The sequence below is a fragment of the Delphinapterus leucas genome, chromosome 7, assembly GCF_059928025.1.
Source record: "Delphinapterus leucas isolate spDelLeu-1000000601 "Yukka" chromosome 7, BTC_Dleu_Yukka2, whole genome shotgun sequence".
Classification (NCBI taxonomy): Eukaryota; Metazoa; Chordata; class Mammalia; order Artiodactyla; family Monodontidae; genus Delphinapterus; species Delphinapterus leucas.
The window spans coordinates 34163596-34182324 of NC_143135.1; the positions used below are offsets into that span (position 1 = coordinate 34163596).

Consider the following 18729-nt stretch of genomic DNA (forward strand, 5'->3'; position numbering starts at 1 on the left):
CCTTCTAGGGTTTTCTTGGTGTTCAATTTGTGAGTTCATTTTTTTCTGCAAGTGTCTAGATATTAATGTTCAAAGATTTAGTTCAGGTAGGAAGTGATGACATCAAGAAATCTGACAGTTGCCCATGTTATGATTCCTCTCTATATAAATATAGAATATAACAATGCTTTTGTCTACCTGTGTTGCAACATTTTGCTGGTTTTTTTTGTTGTTGTTGTTGGAATCCCAGATGAAGCACTTGGTTTAAGGTTTAAGTTTAAAAGACTTGACATACCATATATATATATATATATATATACACACATACATACATACACACACATACATAAATAAATATATATAACTTTAAATCCTAGAGTAAAAAGATCCTCACAGTACGTGAGACACTGAGTGTGAAAGCAGCAGGTTTACAAATCCAAGTTCACACTCCCTACACGAAGAAACCTTTTAAATGGGATGGCTGGTGAACTAATCATATTATTTCTCTCTTCCTTACTCTGCCTCTTTTTGAGGACACATAGTTAAATTCAAGTAGGTTAAATGCACGTAAAATATGACCATGCTGTATGATTATAGATATTGCAACTTGGGACCAAGGAGGTATTTGTTGAAGAAAATTTTTCCAATAAACTTAGAAAATAAGAAACAATTCAAAATTGACATTATCTTTACCCATAATATTGTCTTACTTTTGGGCATTCTACTTTTTCAAATCAGAACCATACAATGTGTGAATTCTAGAATTCATGCACTTTATCCAGGATTTTTACTGCCCCAAGTAAATTTTTTTTTGTAAGACATGAAGGAAATGGAGAACTTAAGAAATACATTTAAAAAACAAAATGAAAACAAGAGAAAACCTGCAAGTGGTGAAGTCTCGTTTTTCCGAAGGCACAGTGTGGTTTGGAAAATCAGCTATCAGGAATATTGACAGGCTGTTATTGACATACCCTTTCATAGGCTGAATGGCATTTTTTGAGTAGGCATAGTAGTAAACTAAACGGGGGATCATGTCCGATGTAAATGCAACAATAAAAGCCTAAAGGACAAAACAAGAGGGAGATCGTGAGCTAACAATGCAGTTTTACAAATGACTGATTTGTACATCTTTCAGTTCCATATGCCTTATGGATACAAAATGATTAGAATGCTATTATTAATCAAATTAATATATGAGTCTTTGACCTAGAACATAAAATAGCTCATTTACAGTGTATAATCAGTATTCCAAGATTTCATAGCTAGAAAGTGCTACATTGAAAATTTAACCTAAATGTATCTGTCTCCAAAAACACCATGCCTGTGTCTATCTCCTTCCACCATGGCTTGCTATTTCTTACATTTCTTAACCAAATTTACTGGCCTGGACGTGTGTGTGTGTGTGTGTGTGTGTGTGTGTGTGTGTGTGTGTAGGGAATGGAGAATGAAGATATAGAAGACCATACTGGTAAATTTCCCACAGTTCAGTGTAATTAATTTCAGTATTTGATGCCACAGGAATGGTATTTTCCCATCCTTTCCTAAGCTCTGGAATACTATAAATGTCATGTTTCCTTTAGGTAAGATAAGTCAATTTAAAACCATTTGGCCCTGCCATCTACATTTTTAGTGGTAGATTTTTAAAATCTTTTAATATTGCTTCTATAGTTACTGGTCCATTTCATGTTTTATTATCACTTACTGAATATATTTTGGCAGTTTTATTTCTAAAAAAGTGACAATTTCAAATAGATATAAAAATTATTAGAATAAATGTATACATAACATTCTTATAATTTTCTCACTTGTACCCTGTAATTCTTTTTTTGTTTGAGATTTTCAGTTTTGTTTATCTTTTCAATGAACCAACTCGACTTATTTAGCAATTATATTGCTTTTTGTTTGTTTTCTAATTTATTTCTGTTTATATCTTCATTAATTTTCTTACTACTTTCTATTGATTAGCTTTACATTTTTTCTTAGTTTCATAAGTTACACGTTCAGCTCATGGTTTCCTTCTTCTTTTTCAATAATAAAAGCATTTATTGGTATATAGTTTTTATAAATATGGTTCTGGATGATTCCTAAAATCAGCTAGGAAAATTTTGATAGGCTTTCGTTTTAATTAAGCTTTCCTTATAACTTCAATTTTATTTCATCTTTGTACAATAAGCTTCCTTGGAAGCATAAATGTTAAGTGGTTTAATTTTCTTTTTTGGCTATCTTATTATCAACTTCATTTTTTATACCATTATTGTAGATGAATATTCATTGTAAAATTTCTGCTTTTGGGAATTCAGTTTTATTATCATTTTTAATAAGTGCTCCAAAAAAATGACAGGTAAATGTTGTGTATTCTGTTTGTAGTATACAACTTTATGTATAATCAAGCTTTAATTGTATTATTAAATCCTTTATATCATTACTTATTTTCTGTCTACTTTGTCACATGCTATGAAAATATATCATGGTATTTTAATAAGCATGTTTTTACAATTTTCCTTGTATATCTAAGAGTTTGCATGTCATAGAGTTGCCTATGTTGTTTAGCACATAAAAGTTTAGGGATGTTTTACCTTTATGGACCATGATGAAATCAATGTAAATAAAGATTGAGTTAAACATCTTTCCCATCTCCCCATCCTCAAGAAAAGAAAAAAAGTACAGTTATTCCACTGAAATAGGTCTACTTACATTAGTTGCAACAGAAAGGACAGCCATTCCATAAAGAATGTCTTGCCAAACACCTATGCTATGAGCCTTAGCAGCTACAGGTCTCCTGTACTGAGTAGTAAGCTTCCAGGCATCCACTCGAATCTCTATTATATTATTCAAGAGAGCAAGAAGAGGAGCCAAAGGAAAAGAGGCCACAAATAATGTAACAAATCCAAACTGGATAACTGCAGGGATAAAAGAAAAATTCACAAACTCATTATTGTGGAGGGGAAAACGGGGAACACTCTGCCTAACTCCTGCTACTTCCCTCATTTTGGAGGGATCTACATCAGCAAAACACTCCAGGTCTCTTTCCAGCTGTCCACATCCTCTTCCCTATAGGAAGCACAGTGACTTATTTGTTGAGCTGGTCATGCACAGCTCAGCTCCATCTCTGCTGTTTCTTTTGAGACCTGCTTGTTTGAAGAAAGCATTTATTCTTGTTAGATAGGATATTGTTATTATTCATAAAACACAGTATTTTATTATGGTCTATGTTTAGGTCTATGCTACCCCAGCATTTACATGGGTATTGGCACATCAGTGGGGTAATCAAGTTTTCTATTTTGCTAATCTATGTATTTTTTAAGATCAGGGATAATGACCGACTCATTTGTATGTTTGGGGTATATAAAAACACTCAACTATAAGCCTTATGAACGAATGCATTATTTAAGATTTGAAGATGTTAACAGAGGAAAAGGAAGAGCAAACAAGATGTCTGACAACAAATCAGGAAATGAATCATATAAAGCATCAGAAATATATGTGGGCAAAGGAAATATACATATCCTGGAATGAGGTATTTGTTAAGGTTCTGATCCTCTGTACTAACTTGACATCTTTCTAAATAAGTTTTACTCTCTTTCCTCATTGAGGCTTAACACCTGTGTAAGCTGGCTTCTCTCTCCACTTTTCTTCTTTTGTTTCCATCAGTGCTTGGGGTGAAAGAATCCATGCAGCTGGCAAACTGGGCTTCCCACATGAGTGAAGAAAAAATAAGAAGAGATACAAAAAATGGCTTTCCATTGAAGGAAAAAAGAAAAGAATCTTCTACTAGTCCTCTGTTTTTAGTTAGATCTTGAGTGTTTCTGGATTTCAGCTCTTCTCATAAGATTTCTCATTAGAATCAGTCTTGTCATCTACTAAACCAAGGGAACAAACTGCCTCCTTCCTGACTTCTCTACTGAACCAAGAAATAGAAAGTTAAGACAAAGTATTACGTAGAAACAGCTTGAATTTCTAGGTTCAAATCCCAGATCTTTACCTATAATCTCTGTGGCCCATGGCAAATTACTTAATCTATCCAAGTTTCAGTACCCTCTAAGATAAAATGACTATTTCCATAGAATGTTTCAAGATTAGAGATAATGTATGTAAAATATCCAGAATAAATTAACTCTTAGTGGTGTCTCAATAAATGGTAGTTAATCTTGTTATGAAACCCTGATTTCACCTTTTAATTTTAGTTATAATCTCTGATACATTTATGTACAAATTCACTTGAAACATAAGCAATTAATTAAAAATTACAGCCTTATCACTTCATAGAGCAAGGACTACCTAATTTCATAACTGGAGACTTCTTCCTATTTGTCCTGATGTACCTATTTTAATCCAGGTATCATATGTATGTGTTATAGTGGAGAATCGGTAGCAAATTCAGGTCATCTCCGTTATTCTACCATGACTTTTATGGGCCATGAGAATAAGTTGGGAAAACAGTCCTCTTTAATTCCACCAAAGAAGCAGAGAAGGACATCTGAGAGGAAACACCCTGGATAAACTTCACAAGCAGTCCCCATTATTATTTCTCCTAAAATTTCATCTCAAGGTCTCTTCTCTTTTCAATCCTTAGAATATTTTATGCATTTCTTGCATTCAATTTGGGTTTCCCTTGCATAACTGCTTTTTGCCTTCTTCTTTTCAACTTGAAACAAGGGACATACACTAAATGTATGTCAGCCTCTGTAAATGTTTTTCAACATATTCTATGAGCAGTCACTGAGGCAAATGAAAGGAGAAAGCTACTTAAACTAATTTGAGACAGGTATTAAAAACTGATCCTTACTTATAACAGAATTCCAGAGATTAGCCTTACAAAATGCAAGTCTTCATAGTTAACAAAAAGAGACTCAGAAAAGATATGGCAACATTCCCTTTCTCCTGTGGACATGGAGGGAGAGACAGTGTTCTGCCTTATAAAACGAAGCCAAGGGGAATTCCCTGGTGGTCCAGTGGTTAGGGCTCTGCCACAAAACAAAACAAAACAAAACAAAAACCTAAGCCAAATAATCTAGTTGGACAAGGTATTAAATTAAGATCTTTATCAAGAATTGATATTGGAGATTTGTATGAATGTTTGTAACTGGCACTCATTTCTTCTGTTTTAGGTTAAAACAAAGCTGCCCTTGTTAAGTGTTATTTGAAGGGGGGGGAGGGTTTCCATTCCCCCCCCCCCCGCCCCTGGCAACCTCCATTCTATCTCTGCTTCTATGTGTTTGGCTATTTTAAGTACTTCATGTGAGTAGGAGTGGAATCACACAGTTGACTGGCTTATTTGATTTAGCATAGTGTCCTCAAGGTTCATCCAAGTTGTCGCGTAGAGCAGGATTTGGTTTTTTTAAGGCTGAATAAAATAAAAGTCCATTATATGTATTTTTATACCACATTTTTTTATCCATTCATCTGTCAATAAATATTTTGATTGTTTCCACAAAAAAAAGTGATCCTTACTTTATTTGGTTCAACAGTATTAACATTAAATTGATAGGAAAAATATCTCTGAGATTGGTGTTTTGAAATTAATTTCATTCTGCATTCTATTTGGTGGGAAATAGAAATACTGAACCAATCTTTTCCATACCCACCCATCTATCTTTTCATCCACTAGCCAATGATTTACTGAACACCTACTATGTGCAAGGTAGGAAGAAATATTAAGAGCTGAAAAATACTTATTTTACTCAGCCTATTCCATGTTTCAAGGCAGTGGTTGAAAATTACCTGTTTCCAAGTACTCATAGAATAGCCCGAGAGAACCAAAAGTTTCAAGGTCATGGTCCTGCTCCCATCGACTGTATAGCTTTTCAGAGTTGGTTCGAGCTTTTCGGCGTCTCCACCAATTCAGAACCAAGCTGTTGGAAGTGATAAAAATAAATACATGAAATAGGGTTTAAAAGAAAGGGGTCAGAGAATCAGTCTTAGATCTAAAAAATGGCGGTAAGGGAGGGTAAGTAAGTTTAGATCACAGAACATGTAGAGCTAAGACTACAGCTAAAGTCCAAGTCAGAACCTTGTGTTCTGTTCACAGTACTTGATGAGGCAAAAGATCTTTACTTGGGTGATTGAGAAAGTAAGACAACCCTGACTCTCTGCAGGGAAGTGTATTTACTCAGAGACAGTTATGTTAAAGAGCATGTGGAGGAGAGGATCACTACAGGATGGTTTTTATCTATTTAATTCACTATCCTTTATGTTGTCATGATACTCAGAAGGCCACTTGGGGAAATGAGAAGTGGGTTACAATAGAAAATGTATGACTAGGGAACGAAGAGGTTATCTAACACATGAAAATAAATGCAATAATCCTAAATAAAATATTACCTAACTAAATTCTATACTATATAAAATATATCATGATAATACTGGATTACTTAAGGAACAAAAAGATTATTTTTATCAGAAACACAATCAATGTAAGAGACCATATTAACAAATTTAAGGAGAAAAATATAAAATCATGTTGACTGATGAAGAAAAATGCATTTGATGTATTTCAATCACCTACTAAAACCTATTTATGACTGAAAAGTAGGAAAAGAAGATAATTACCTCAATCTGACCAAAAGCATCTACCAAAATCCTGGGGTTAACATCACTCTTAATAGGGAAAAGTGAGAAGCATTCCCTTTACAATCAAGAACAAAATAAGGGTGTGTATGATCACATTCAAGACTTTATTGGAGATCTTAGCCAGAACAATAAAATGAAAAAGAAAAAGGCAAAAGAATTGGAAATAGAAGAGACATCTATAATTACTAACAGTAATGTGAATGGATTATCTGCATAGAAAACCCCAATGAAGTTAGATAAAAATTATTAGAAATAATAATAGATTTATCAATATATTGCATTCCTATATACCCACAAAACACAGGTAGAAAATATAATTTTTAGAAAGATACCATTTACAATAGCAATTAAAATGAAAAGTACCTAGAAATGGATTTGACCAAAGATTTATAAGACCTGTATGCTGAAGTTTAAATATTTATTTGAATCATTAAAGTCCAAACTAAATGTTCATGAATAAAAAGACCTGGCATAATAAAATGTCAGTTGTCTTATTGAAACAACTGGAATGTAATTTCAATCAAAAAACCAAAATACTTTCCCATGTGAAATCTGACAAGATGTTTCTAAAATTTACACAGAAAGACAAAAGACAAAGGATAGCCAAGATATTCTATAGATGAGGAATAAGTTGGTAAAACCTGTCCCAGAAGATATGAAGAGTTATTATAAAGCTGTATTAAGAGAATGTAGTATTGGTGTAGGGATAGACAAATCCTGGAACAGAATGGAGGCCTAGTAATAGCCTTGTACTTGCCATTTGGCATACATGGTATTGCAGATCATGGAGAGTGCGGAAGAGGGACTTCTCAATAAATGGTAACATGATATATATTATATATATGTGATATATATGTATATATATATGTGTGTGTGTGTGTGTGTAAGAAATTAAATTTGACCTTCATATCAAACACAAAAGCTTTTCCATGTATATTAAGAATTTAAAAGAGAAAGGCAACAATAATGTTAAAATGCTAAAAATATTTAGATGTAATTATATGAGAATAGGTTTTTGATTTTAAGGTAGGAAAGGGTGTATTAAACGAGACTTTAAAAATACTAAACCATAAAAGAAAAGATTGATAAAAATTTTGCTATATTAAAAGTATCTACTTTTGTCCATCTACAGCGGTGGTTCCCAAATGGAAGTGATTTAGCCCACAAGGGGACTTTTGCAGTATCTGGAGGCATTTTTGGCTGTCACAACTGGGGAGAAGGTGGGCTACTGGCATATCGCAGGTAGAGTTCAAGGATGCTGCAAAACATCTTACAACGCAAAGGACAGCACCTCACACCAAACAATTATCTGGTCCAAAAAGATAATATTAATGGGCTTCCCTGGTGGCACAGTGGTTGAGAGTCCGCTTGCCAATGCAGGGGACATGGGTTCGTGCCCCAGTCCGGGAGGATCCCACATGCCGTGGAGCAGCTGGGCCCATGAGCCATGGCCGCTGAGCCTGCGTGTCCGGGGCCTGTGCTCCGCAATGGGAGAGGCCATAGCAGTGAGAGGCCCGCATACCGCAAAAAAAAAAAAAAAAAAAAAAAAGATACTATTAAGAAATAAAAAAACAAAAATTGTGCTGGGTTAAAATATTTGCAACACATATAACCAAAAAGCAAACAAACAAAAACACAGTAACCAGAGTTATACAGCATTTCTATAAATCAATTAGAAAAAGATAAACATACAAGTAGAAGGATGATTAAACAACACAAATAAGCACTTCATTGAAGAGAAAACACATATGGTCAAAAGAGACTCATTCATGTTCTTAATCAGGGAAATGAAAAATAAGACCAAAATGAGATATCATTTACACTCTCCAAATTGGCAAAAATTAACAAATAAGACAATATGAAATACTGTAGCAAATGTGTGAATTAAAAGGAAAACATATTCTGCTTATATCAAAACCAAAATAGAAAGAAAAAAGGAATGCTAAAAAGGGAAAAGAACACCTGAGATTTTTGAGACAATATCAGAAAGATGGGCATGCATGTAACTGGAATCACAAAGGAAAAGATACTACCCAGTTCAAGAAAGAGAACTTTGCTAGGAATCACAGAAGCACTTCTATGTGTTCCATTCCAATTACAAACCCCTTGATCCCCACATAGTAACCCTCATCTTGAATTTTGTAATCACTTCCTTGCTTTCTCAAAAAAAAATGGTTTTATCATCTATGATCCATTTTGAATTAACTTTTGAACTAACTCATGGAGTTTTGTTATTTTGCATATGGATGTCCAGTTGTTCCAGCACCAGCTATTGAAAAGACTGTTGTTTCTTCAATGAATTATTTCTGCAACTCTGTCAAAAATAAAATGGCCATATTTGTGTGGATTTATTTCTTCAATCTCTGTTCCATTTGACCTATATGTCTATCCCTTCAACAATCCCATGTTGATTTAAATGGTTTTATAGTAAGTCGTAAAATTGAATAGTGTAATTCCTCCAAATTTATTCTTCTTTATCAAATTTGTTTTGACTATTCTAGTTCATTTGCCTTCAATATAAATTTTAGCATCTACTTATCTATATCTACTAAAATCCTACTGATATTTTGATTGGAATAACAAATCTATTTATCAATTTGGGGGATAATTGGCATCTTTATTAAGTTGAGTCTACCAATCCATCAACACGTTTCTCTCCACTCACATAGATGTAATTTTTTTTTCAACAGGACTTGTAGTTTTCAGCATACAAATCTCACATATTTTAAAGATTTATACCAAAGTACTACATTTTTCTTTGAGCTACCAATTGCTGTACTAACCAATGTTTCTTGCATTACACACTTTCATTTCTTTTTTCAGTAGTTCTTCCAATGAGGGTCTATGAATGTAAACTCTTAGTTTTTTCATGTCTAAAAATGCCTTTATTTCACCTGTACTTTATATAATAGTTAAAATGCTTCTAGAAATCTAAGGTGAACATTTTATTTCACTAAGAATCTTGAAAATACTTTCGCATCTAATGTTATTAGTGAGAAACCTATTGAATGTAGATGGCATTCCTTTTTCTTCTGAAAGATTTTAAGATTATTTATCTCTGATGTTCTGTAGATTGACCATAACATATCTGGGTGTGAATTTAATTTTATTTATTTTGCTTCATACTCAGGATCCATTTTCATTTCTGGAACTCATGTTTTTCTTCATTTCTGGAAAATTTTCAGCAATTACCTATTCAAAGGATTTTTTCCACTGTTTACTCAATTTTCTTTTTCTGAAACCACTAGCAGATTAATGTAGAAGCCACTATATAGCCTCCTGTCACTTTAATATTTTTAACCTCATTGTCTCTGTTGCACTGTACAATGTGGGAATTTCTCAGTACTATTTTCCAATTAACTAATTCATTTTTCAATTGTGTCTGATCTGTAATTGATACCATCTATTGTTCTGTTTATTTAAAGTATGATTTTACATTTAATAATTAATTCTTTTTCAAATTCATTTGCTCTCTTTTCAAAATTTATTTATTATTTTATTCTATTTATTTTTTTTGGCCATGTTGGGTCTTCGTTGCTGCACGTGGGCTTTTTCTCTGGTTGCGGCGAGCAGGGGTTACTCTTCATTGCGGTGCGCGGGCTTCCCATTGCGGTGGCTTCTCTTGTTGCGGAGCATGGGCTCTAGGCACGCTGACTTCAGTAGTTGTGGCACATGGGCTCAGTAGTCGTGGCTCATGGGCTCTAGAGCGCAGGCTCGGTAGTTGTGGTGCATGGGCTAAGTTGCTTCGCAGCATGTGGGATCTTCCCGGACCAGGGTTCGAACCCACGTCCCCTGCATTGGCAGGCGGATTCTTAACAACTGCACCACCAGGGAAGCCCATATTCATTTGTTCTTGTTTCATTTATATCTGTTTTAATTTAAATTATTTCCTTATCTTTTTTATTGACAGTATCACCTCCTTTTATGTTTTTAGGCTTTGCCAGAATCTCCTACCTAGAGTAAGTTCACTTTCTAAGAATTGATTTTGTTAGTGGCCTTTGTAGCATTAAATCTTATAAGCTTTTGAATCTTGGTCTGTAGTCTTAAATTTACTTGTTTCTTTTTTCTTTTACTGTCCTGTCTCTTTTCCTCTCTGTGCATATTTATTTATTTTCCCTCTTGTGTTTGGTTTAGGGGTTACCTCCATTCTGCCTCCAGGTTCTCAATCTAGAGCTAGGATTTAAAGTAACAGTTTGGTATTATTTCTCTGTGGCAATATTAGGGATGTGGTGTATCAAATACCATTTGCAAGTATACATCTATGTTCTTCCTTTGTCAGCACATGAAATAGCACCCCAGGAGTACTATGAAACTGTGGCAGTGGGTGAGAGAGGGGGAGGGTGTTTTCAACCATCTTTCATGAGTAAGTAAGAATACACCCAGTCCCTGGCTTTAAGTACAGTTAAACTGGCTAGTCCCCTGTCTTAAGTGGTGCACTTTTGGTCCACTTCATCCTATAGGTGTTACACCCTGACACTATAATTTCCTAACTCAGAGCCCCACAAGATTACAGGCTTATAATTCTTCCTCTTTTTTTTTTTTTCCCGGTACGCGGGCCTCTCACTGTTGTGGCCCCTCCCGTTGAGGAGCACAGGCTCCGGACGCGCAGGCTCAGTGGCCATGGCTCACGGGCCTAGCCGCTCCGCGGCATGTGGGATCTTCCTGGACCGGGGCACGAACCCGTGTCCCCTGCATCGGCAGGCGGCCTCTCAACCACTGCACCACCAGGGAAGCCCCTAATTCTTCCTCTTTTTATACATGGGAATTTTCACCTTATATTTCAGATCTACTGTCATTTTGGTTTTCTTTTTTTATAATGTATTCATTATTGCTATGCTTTGGGGACAGAGAGTGATTCCTTCACGTGCCAGAATTTCATTCATAAACAGTTTCTGTGCCTAGATGTGTAACTGAGAAGGACCCTATGGGGCCTTCCTGGGACAGACTCCTCCGCATATCTTCTGCTTTAGCTCCTCTCGGAAGTAATAGAGAATAGTATCTGATGCACATTTCCTGAGTTGTTTTACAGATGTGAAAACCCCCACCAAATGGAAGATGTTAACTACTTGATGACCATGAGCACATAGCCCCCAGGCCTACTAGAGCCTAATGTTAACCCCTGTGACACAGCCCTGTTACCTCATCATCAACCAATCAGATATTTGTGCATGAGCTGATCACATACCCTGTACCCCCCACTCCCTCACCTGGACTTTGAAAATGCTTTTCTGAAACCCATCAGGCACTAGCTGTCCCAGACTATTTGTATGGTGAGTTACAATAAACACTGCAATTTCCTTCACCATAACCCGGTGTCAGTAGATTGGATTTACTGCAGGCAGGTGAGTGGACCCGAGTTTGGTTCAGTAATAGATGTGTCCATGACACACAGATATTTTTAAAGAATTCAACTTTTAGTAATTTTGAGAAATAAAATGGAACATGTAGAATAACCTACGGAGCATATAACAGATTTCCCAGTGGAAACTTCACAGGAGACAGAGATAACTACCTTTCCCTAAACTTTCTCAAGCAACAGATGTATATTTAAAAGTCTGTATTACCTTAATATATTCTTTTTAAATTAACTAATTAATTTATTTTTATTTTTAGCTGCATTGGGTCTTCGTTGCTGCATGCGGGCTTTCTCTAGTTGTGGCAAGTGGGAGCTACTCTTTGTTGCGGTGCGCGGGCTTCTCATTGCGGTGACTTCTCATTGTGGTGACTTCTCATTGCGGAGCACGGGCTTCTAGGCACACAGGCTTCAGTAGTTACAGCACATGGGCTCAGCAGTTGTGGTTCGTGGGCTCTAGAGCACAAGCTCAGTAGTTTTGGTGCATGGGCTTAGTTGCTCCATGGCATGTGGGATCTTCCCGGACCAGGGATCGAAACTGTATCCCCTGCATTGGCAAGCAGATTCTTAACCACTGTGCCACCAGGGAAGTCCCAATATATTCTTGACTGCTGATTAAAAGTGAAGTTTTTTTGTTGTTGTTGACTTAAACATTAGCTAACAAAGGCACAATGATAATCAAAGAATTCCATTTTTTCCAGAGGAAATCTCTCATGCTTACTTAAAAAAAAGCAAAAACTTGTAAGTCATACATACGGATAAATGGCTTCTTTAATGTTTCCGAAGACCTGTTTCCCAGTCATTATGATGGTCAGCTGGGTTGTCAATTCTACTAGACAGCCTCCAGGATCACACTAGTAAGAAGAAAAAGGAGAAAAATAAAGTAAAGGATGAAAGATGGACTTCTGCAACAAAAGAAATCCCAAACCAGAGGGTGAGAATCTGAAGATTTGCATTGGAACAGATATTAAAGAAATATAAATGGATATTTAGTTCCAAGTTCCAAGCTTGATCACCAGTCTAGCTACATTAGATTCAGCTGTGAACTATGTTTAAAAACAGATTTCTGGGCCTTAGAAAATTCTGAATCTTTATATCTGGATTAGGGCTGGAAGCTGTTATTTTCTGCATGTGATCTGGATGCACAGCCAGGTTTGGAAAGCACTGAACTGTTGTAACTCTGTACCCGTGGCAGAGCCCTTTTTGCTGTACCTCTAGAAAGTTATTCATCCTTTGATGGAAGTCCTCAGGAATACAGAACTTGCTTATTCCAGTTCATAGTTCATATTTTATACCAAACAATAGGTACAATATAACTTCTTGCCCAGAACGAACTGGAAAGTCTATCAGACAGCAGGATTCTAAGACCAATATGCTCTGTGGACAGTCAGTGTCTTTGACTTTTCCTGCAGCTTGATAAAATCTGAGTTAGTGCCGGGCACGCCTAAAGGTATTTAGTTAACACTGAGTTACTGAAGCCACAAACCTCACCTCTCTAGAGAATTCTTACCTCTTCACTTCTCCACACATTAAACAAATATGTGTATTTTCCAGGATAGCCCACGAACTTCCCTTTAAAGAAAGCTACATAGAAGCAGGACGAGTAAAAATTTACAAACTGAAACAGGAACATTTTCAAGGTAAGACTGCTCTCATACTCCTGGTGAGTCCGAGGAATTTCTGGTAAATAAAAAACACCAAGGTTTAATAATGCACCTTCCTGCTTCTCCTTATTTTTTTTTACTCCCTGGGATAAGTGGATATCTAGTCATATTATTCTGAGAGTCTGTTGAAATCTTCCCCACTCTGGTCATAACTGACCAATATTAAGTAGCTATGGATGTGTACTAGGCTTTCAATTAGAGATTGTGTATTAATCTAATCAACAGAGAAGGCTGAGAAACCTTCATTAGTACATTTAGAGGGATGAAGTACTTGCCTGGGGTCACACAGTCAAAATATGGAATTCAAGTGCCTATTAGACTGAAGAGCCTCATGCTTATCCCCGTAACACTATATGATACCCTGTAAACACATCAGATCTCGCTCCTCTGTTTTCAATCAGGTGTAAACAAAGTGAATCTTATGAAGGGCAGAGGATGATTTCAAACTGAATTGTGCTTTCCTCTCATGAATTAAGCGGCTTTATCAGTTTTGAAAACAATGTCATGCAAACGGTGGCAGTAATAGTACATATTTTCCCTCTCCTTTACTTAAAATGCATGATCATGATCTATCATTTTATGAATTCCAAAGATAAGAAAATGTTAGAGTCTCTTCACACCACAGTAAAAAAACGTGAGGCATGAAAGAGTAAGGGGCCATGCTTTTCTGAACTGATGATCTCCCAAGAGCACAAGCTGATGCAGCCAAATCCATGACATTTTCAGCAACACTGAAATAGTGGCACATATTCTAAAGACACAGATAACGCTTCCATTTTACTGAAATTTAGCTGCATTCCTACAAAATCTCTAATGTGAATACAAGAGATTTTTCTCATTGACGAAAGCTGAGATATTTTTTAGGTGCTTTGTTTGTAGGTGCTAATTGCTATAATTGTTTAGTTTTTGGCTGTTGCTAACAGAAAAAATAAGTAAAACTAAGAGAGAAGAACTCCAAATTTGAAAATAGATTTAATGACAGCTGCTTGCCAGTGCTTACTCTAGTGCTGAGTAAATACCGTGCTGCCTTTTTGGTTACCACTGGGCACACTGTCAGTGTACAGATTTAGGGGAGGGGGGCATGAGCTCCTGGAGGCAGCAGTCCCAGAAGAAGCTGAGGCCTGGAGTTGAGTCTCTGATCTCATCTCCAACTTGCTGCGGGCAAGACCAGGAGCAACTGTGCTCTGTGCTAGTCTTCCTGACTGAACCTACCACTCCACCTGTGACCCCTTCACCTTCCCTCATGGCTTTAGGAGAAATCCTAAATGGCTTTAGGAGAAATCCAGGTTCTAACACATGACAACCGAAAAGAGAAGCACTAACTTTTAGATTTATTCAGGAGGACCTGATTGTTCTGTTTTCCTCACAATGGTTTTCAAAATCCAATACCTTCTAAATACCATACACATGAAATAAAAATTATCTGTGTCTTCAGAAACATGTGAGGATTTTATTTAGGCTTCAACTAACCCCATCAAGGAAGGATTAAGGTAAGAATACTCAGAAAGATCTACAGAGTCCTAGTTATTAGTCCTAGTTATTAGTTATTTTTCCTCCTTCCACTATAATAGGCCTGAATGTAGCTGTTAGGGGATTCTGAAGTACCAGGCTATGGGTCTACCTGTAGAGCAAAACTGCCTTAAAATGTGCCTTTAAAAAATGAACTCCCGGCGTGCGGAGACCCTCTGCACCCCTGCGAACATGGCTCTGCGAGTGGCGCAGAGCGTGCGGGCCACGGTCTGCAGCCTGTGTGCCATCTCTGCGCCCAACGCGCCCTGCCCGCTGCAGCCCTGGGGATTGCGGGCAGGCGCCGTCCGGGCGCTGTCCGGCGCTGCGCACCGGCCCCACTCTGCTGTCGGGTCGTAAATTCACAGACAAACATGAATGGGCAACATCAGAAAACGGTGTTGGAACAGTGGAAATCAGCAATTTTGCACAGGAAGTTTTGGGAGGTGTTGTTTACTGTAGTCTGCCTGAAGTTGGGACAAAATTGAACAAACAAGAGGAATTTGGTGCTTTGCAAAGTGTGAAAGCTGCTAGTGAACTCTATTCTCCTCTATCAGGAGAAGTAACTGAAATTAATGAAGCTCTAACAGAAAATGCAGGACTTGTCAACAAATCTTGTTGTGAAGATGGTTGGCTGATCAAGACGACACTCAGTAACCCTTCAGAACTAGATGAACTAATGAGTGAAGACGCATATGAGAAATACATAAAATCTATTGAGGACTGAAAATGGAACCCCTAAATAAACTAGTTTGAAACAAAAACAAACAAACAAACAAAGAACTCCCTTGGGGATTATCCAGAATGGAGGTATAGCACTGATAGGAACCCTTTTTCAGAGTCATACTAATGATTTGGCCGGCTTACCCATTTTTGTAATCCAGGCAGATATCCTTTCATAAAAGAAATTCAAGATCAAGATGACAATAAAGTTCAAGCATGATCCAGTGAGAGATGTGGTTATCTGGGGAGTGAGGAAACTTCTGACATGCTTTAAGGATGCTTCACTTTCCATGAAGCTAGCAAATGTAGCAAAGACTGACAGGCGGTATACAATCACAGCTACCATACACGCGATGACCAGAGACATCTGGGGAAGGGAAACAAAAACTGGTTACTCTGGTCTCTGAATCCCTGTGATGCATATGTATCTGAAACATACTCTTCTTTTCAATTCATATATTAAGTTTAGCAGATCTGACATGGAAAGCAAGCCAAGTCAGTCCCTCTCACCATAGATGGCAGGAAATGAAAACTAGGAACATAAAAGGGTTAGCGATAAGTGTATGGTAGCAGCTGAGTAAATTGAAAATAGGAAAGTATTCATTGACCATCCTCTAGGTCTATCCTTTAGAATGAGTTGGAAAACTACCAGCAAGCCAGAGTCTGCTTGTGGCCTTACCTATTCTTGCGTGGCCCTTAAGGTAAGAATATTTTTTGTTTGTTTGTTTGCATTTTTAAAGGTTGTAAAGAAAAATAAAGACAATTATGTGTCAGAGACGATTTGTGGCCTACAAAGCCTATAATATATCTTTTACAGCAAATGTTTGGTAACCTCTGCTCTAGGTTGTAGTTAAATGTGTAGTGTGAAGATCACTTACTTTCTCAAGAAAAATACGTTTAAAGATTCGATTTCATTTCCCCTCAGAATACTGCCATTAGTAGTCTGATATGCCTGGTAGTTTAGATATTTGTATAAATTTTATACCTTTACATATTACAAAATCACAAAGATCTTTATATCAATGATTGGAGAATTTTATTGTGAAAGTTGAGGAACTGAATCAAATTGAATGAGTACTAGAAATAAATGACAGCGATCTTTCTGGAACCACACTCTAGAATATTTTTCAAGGAGTGTCCCAAATTGATTATCACCCCCTTTTATTCTATCATCTCTCCTAAAATGATGGTTATATCATCTAGGAAAACACACATTTAAAATAGAAAAACCAATACCTTTATCAAAAAAGGTTAAAGATAAAATATTATAGGACAATATGGAATGGTGAGGTTAAAATACAGTCTACATCTGCTAATTATTCATACTTCAACAGGCTAACTTCTCAGAGGGTAACCTTGCCTGTTTTCCTAAAACTAAAGGTCAACTGTAAGAGGACATACATTTTGAAAGGGGAGGGCAGGAAATAGATTATGATGATGGAGAAATCTATCAGGTAAAAGGCATGGAAAAAATCTGACTCCCTAACAATGGGATATGCTAATTAAATTCTTCATGTAGAAGATGTAACATTTTCTTCCATTTATCTTGGCAAGAGAACGAACCTTAATGGTATAAAGTTTTTCATTTTGTATAAGTATTTTAAATGGATAAAAGATAGATTAATAATTTTTTTACAAAAACTAAACAAATAGTCTGTAATCAAATTATTTATTTTACTGTTCTGGTTTCAAGTTATCACCAAATTAACAAAGAGCTGGGGGAGGGAGAGGGACGGGCTTAAAGATAAAGTACCTCTCTCTCCCCCCAACTCTTTATGCAAGGTTTAATCATGGCACATCCATGCAAATTACAGTTTATTCTATATAAGAGCTCCATTCAAGATAAAAAAAATACTGTGGAGTGGGAGGGAAGAGAGGGACTCAAGCCATTGCAGACAAAACTATTGAGGTAATCCCAGTATGATCTTACATCAATAGATGATAATAGTTTTTAAACAATGCTCACCCATAAAGTCACTGTGGCTCCCGATAAAAAGTACCATGGAATACGACTACACAAAGGCAAGTAAGGTTCCACCTCCTGTAATTTTGAAGAAATCACAGCAAAATTCAAAATCTACAAAGTTGGGAATCCAAGCAGTAGTCAAAATCACAAAGCCATGTTAAAGTAGAAACCTCCTCAATGGGTTCACCACAGCTCATGGAATGCTACATTCTAGTAGTGGTTCCTTATGTTTAGGTAGAAACCTTTAGGGCTCCCAGATGAAATATTTTACAAATGATGTGAGATATAAAGGATACACATTATTTCCTGAGTGTTGAATTAGAGTTGTATTTAGGGAGAGGGAGACAGGAAAAACAAAGTCAAAACCTGAGGGCTGCTGCTTAAGTGGACATGCCTTAATGATGTTAAAATTTTCTAATTGAGTTAAATTGAATTGAGTTGAATGCACTGCTCTGTAATTGCTCTGTATGATATTAAGTAGGGTGCCTTCTTTATATTTATAGGATTGTCTTCTTCCACACAGTTCAGGGGCCCAGACTTTTCTACAATTATGGTTTTTTTAAGTCATTAATGGAAGATATTAATTATACCAGCTGATATTTTTAGCTATATCGAGAGGCAGTTAGATCTTACGGCCAAAATACTGTCATACAGTAAAAAATAGTTGTCAGCAGAAATCTAAATCATGTAATTCTATTTAACATATAAGATTTTACATCTGTACAGTCTCAAGGATTTTTCAGAAAGGACTGAATGCAAACAGAACATAGCAGTCAGGGTAGGCTGCCCAAGAGCTCTATTGAACCCCAGGATGTGTGTGGATACATCTGATTATGTACATGTGTATGCATGTGTGTATCCAATGTGTCAGTGTGTTCGTGTGTGTGTGCATATTTGTGTGTGCACGTGTGTGTGTCCATTCCTGCATGTATGTGTTCCCAACAGACTCAAATGTAAGAATTCTGGTT

The 18729-nt window shown here is 36.5% G+C and overlaps 1 protein-coding gene and 1 pseudogene across 1 annotated transcript in view; one reads left to right on the forward strand and one right to left on the reverse strand.

Annotated features, from left to right (window-relative positions):
- ANO5 (anoctamin 5) overlaps window positions 1-18729 on the reverse strand; it is a 103623-nt gene that overhangs the window by 12280 nt on the left and 72614 nt on the right. The window contains exons 14-20 of the mRNA XM_022583755.3: window positions 17762-17836; window positions 15940-16162; window positions 13413-13582; window positions 12659-12756; window positions 5701-5831; window positions 2674-2879; window positions 861-1039 (exon numbers count right to left, since the gene is read on the reverse strand). Of these exons, the coding sequence (XP_022439463.1) occupies window positions 861-1039; window positions 2674-2879; window positions 5701-5831; window positions 12659-12756; window positions 13413-13582; window positions 15940-16162; window positions 17762-17836 (1082 nt within the window). The remainder of the gene's footprint in view (window positions 1-860; window positions 1040-2673; window positions 2880-5700; window positions 5832-12658; window positions 12757-13412; window positions 13583-15939; window positions 16163-17761; window positions 17837-18729) is intronic.
- On the forward strand, window positions 15162-17087 carry LOC149748712 (glycine cleavage system H protein, mitochondrial pseudogene; annotated as a pseudogene).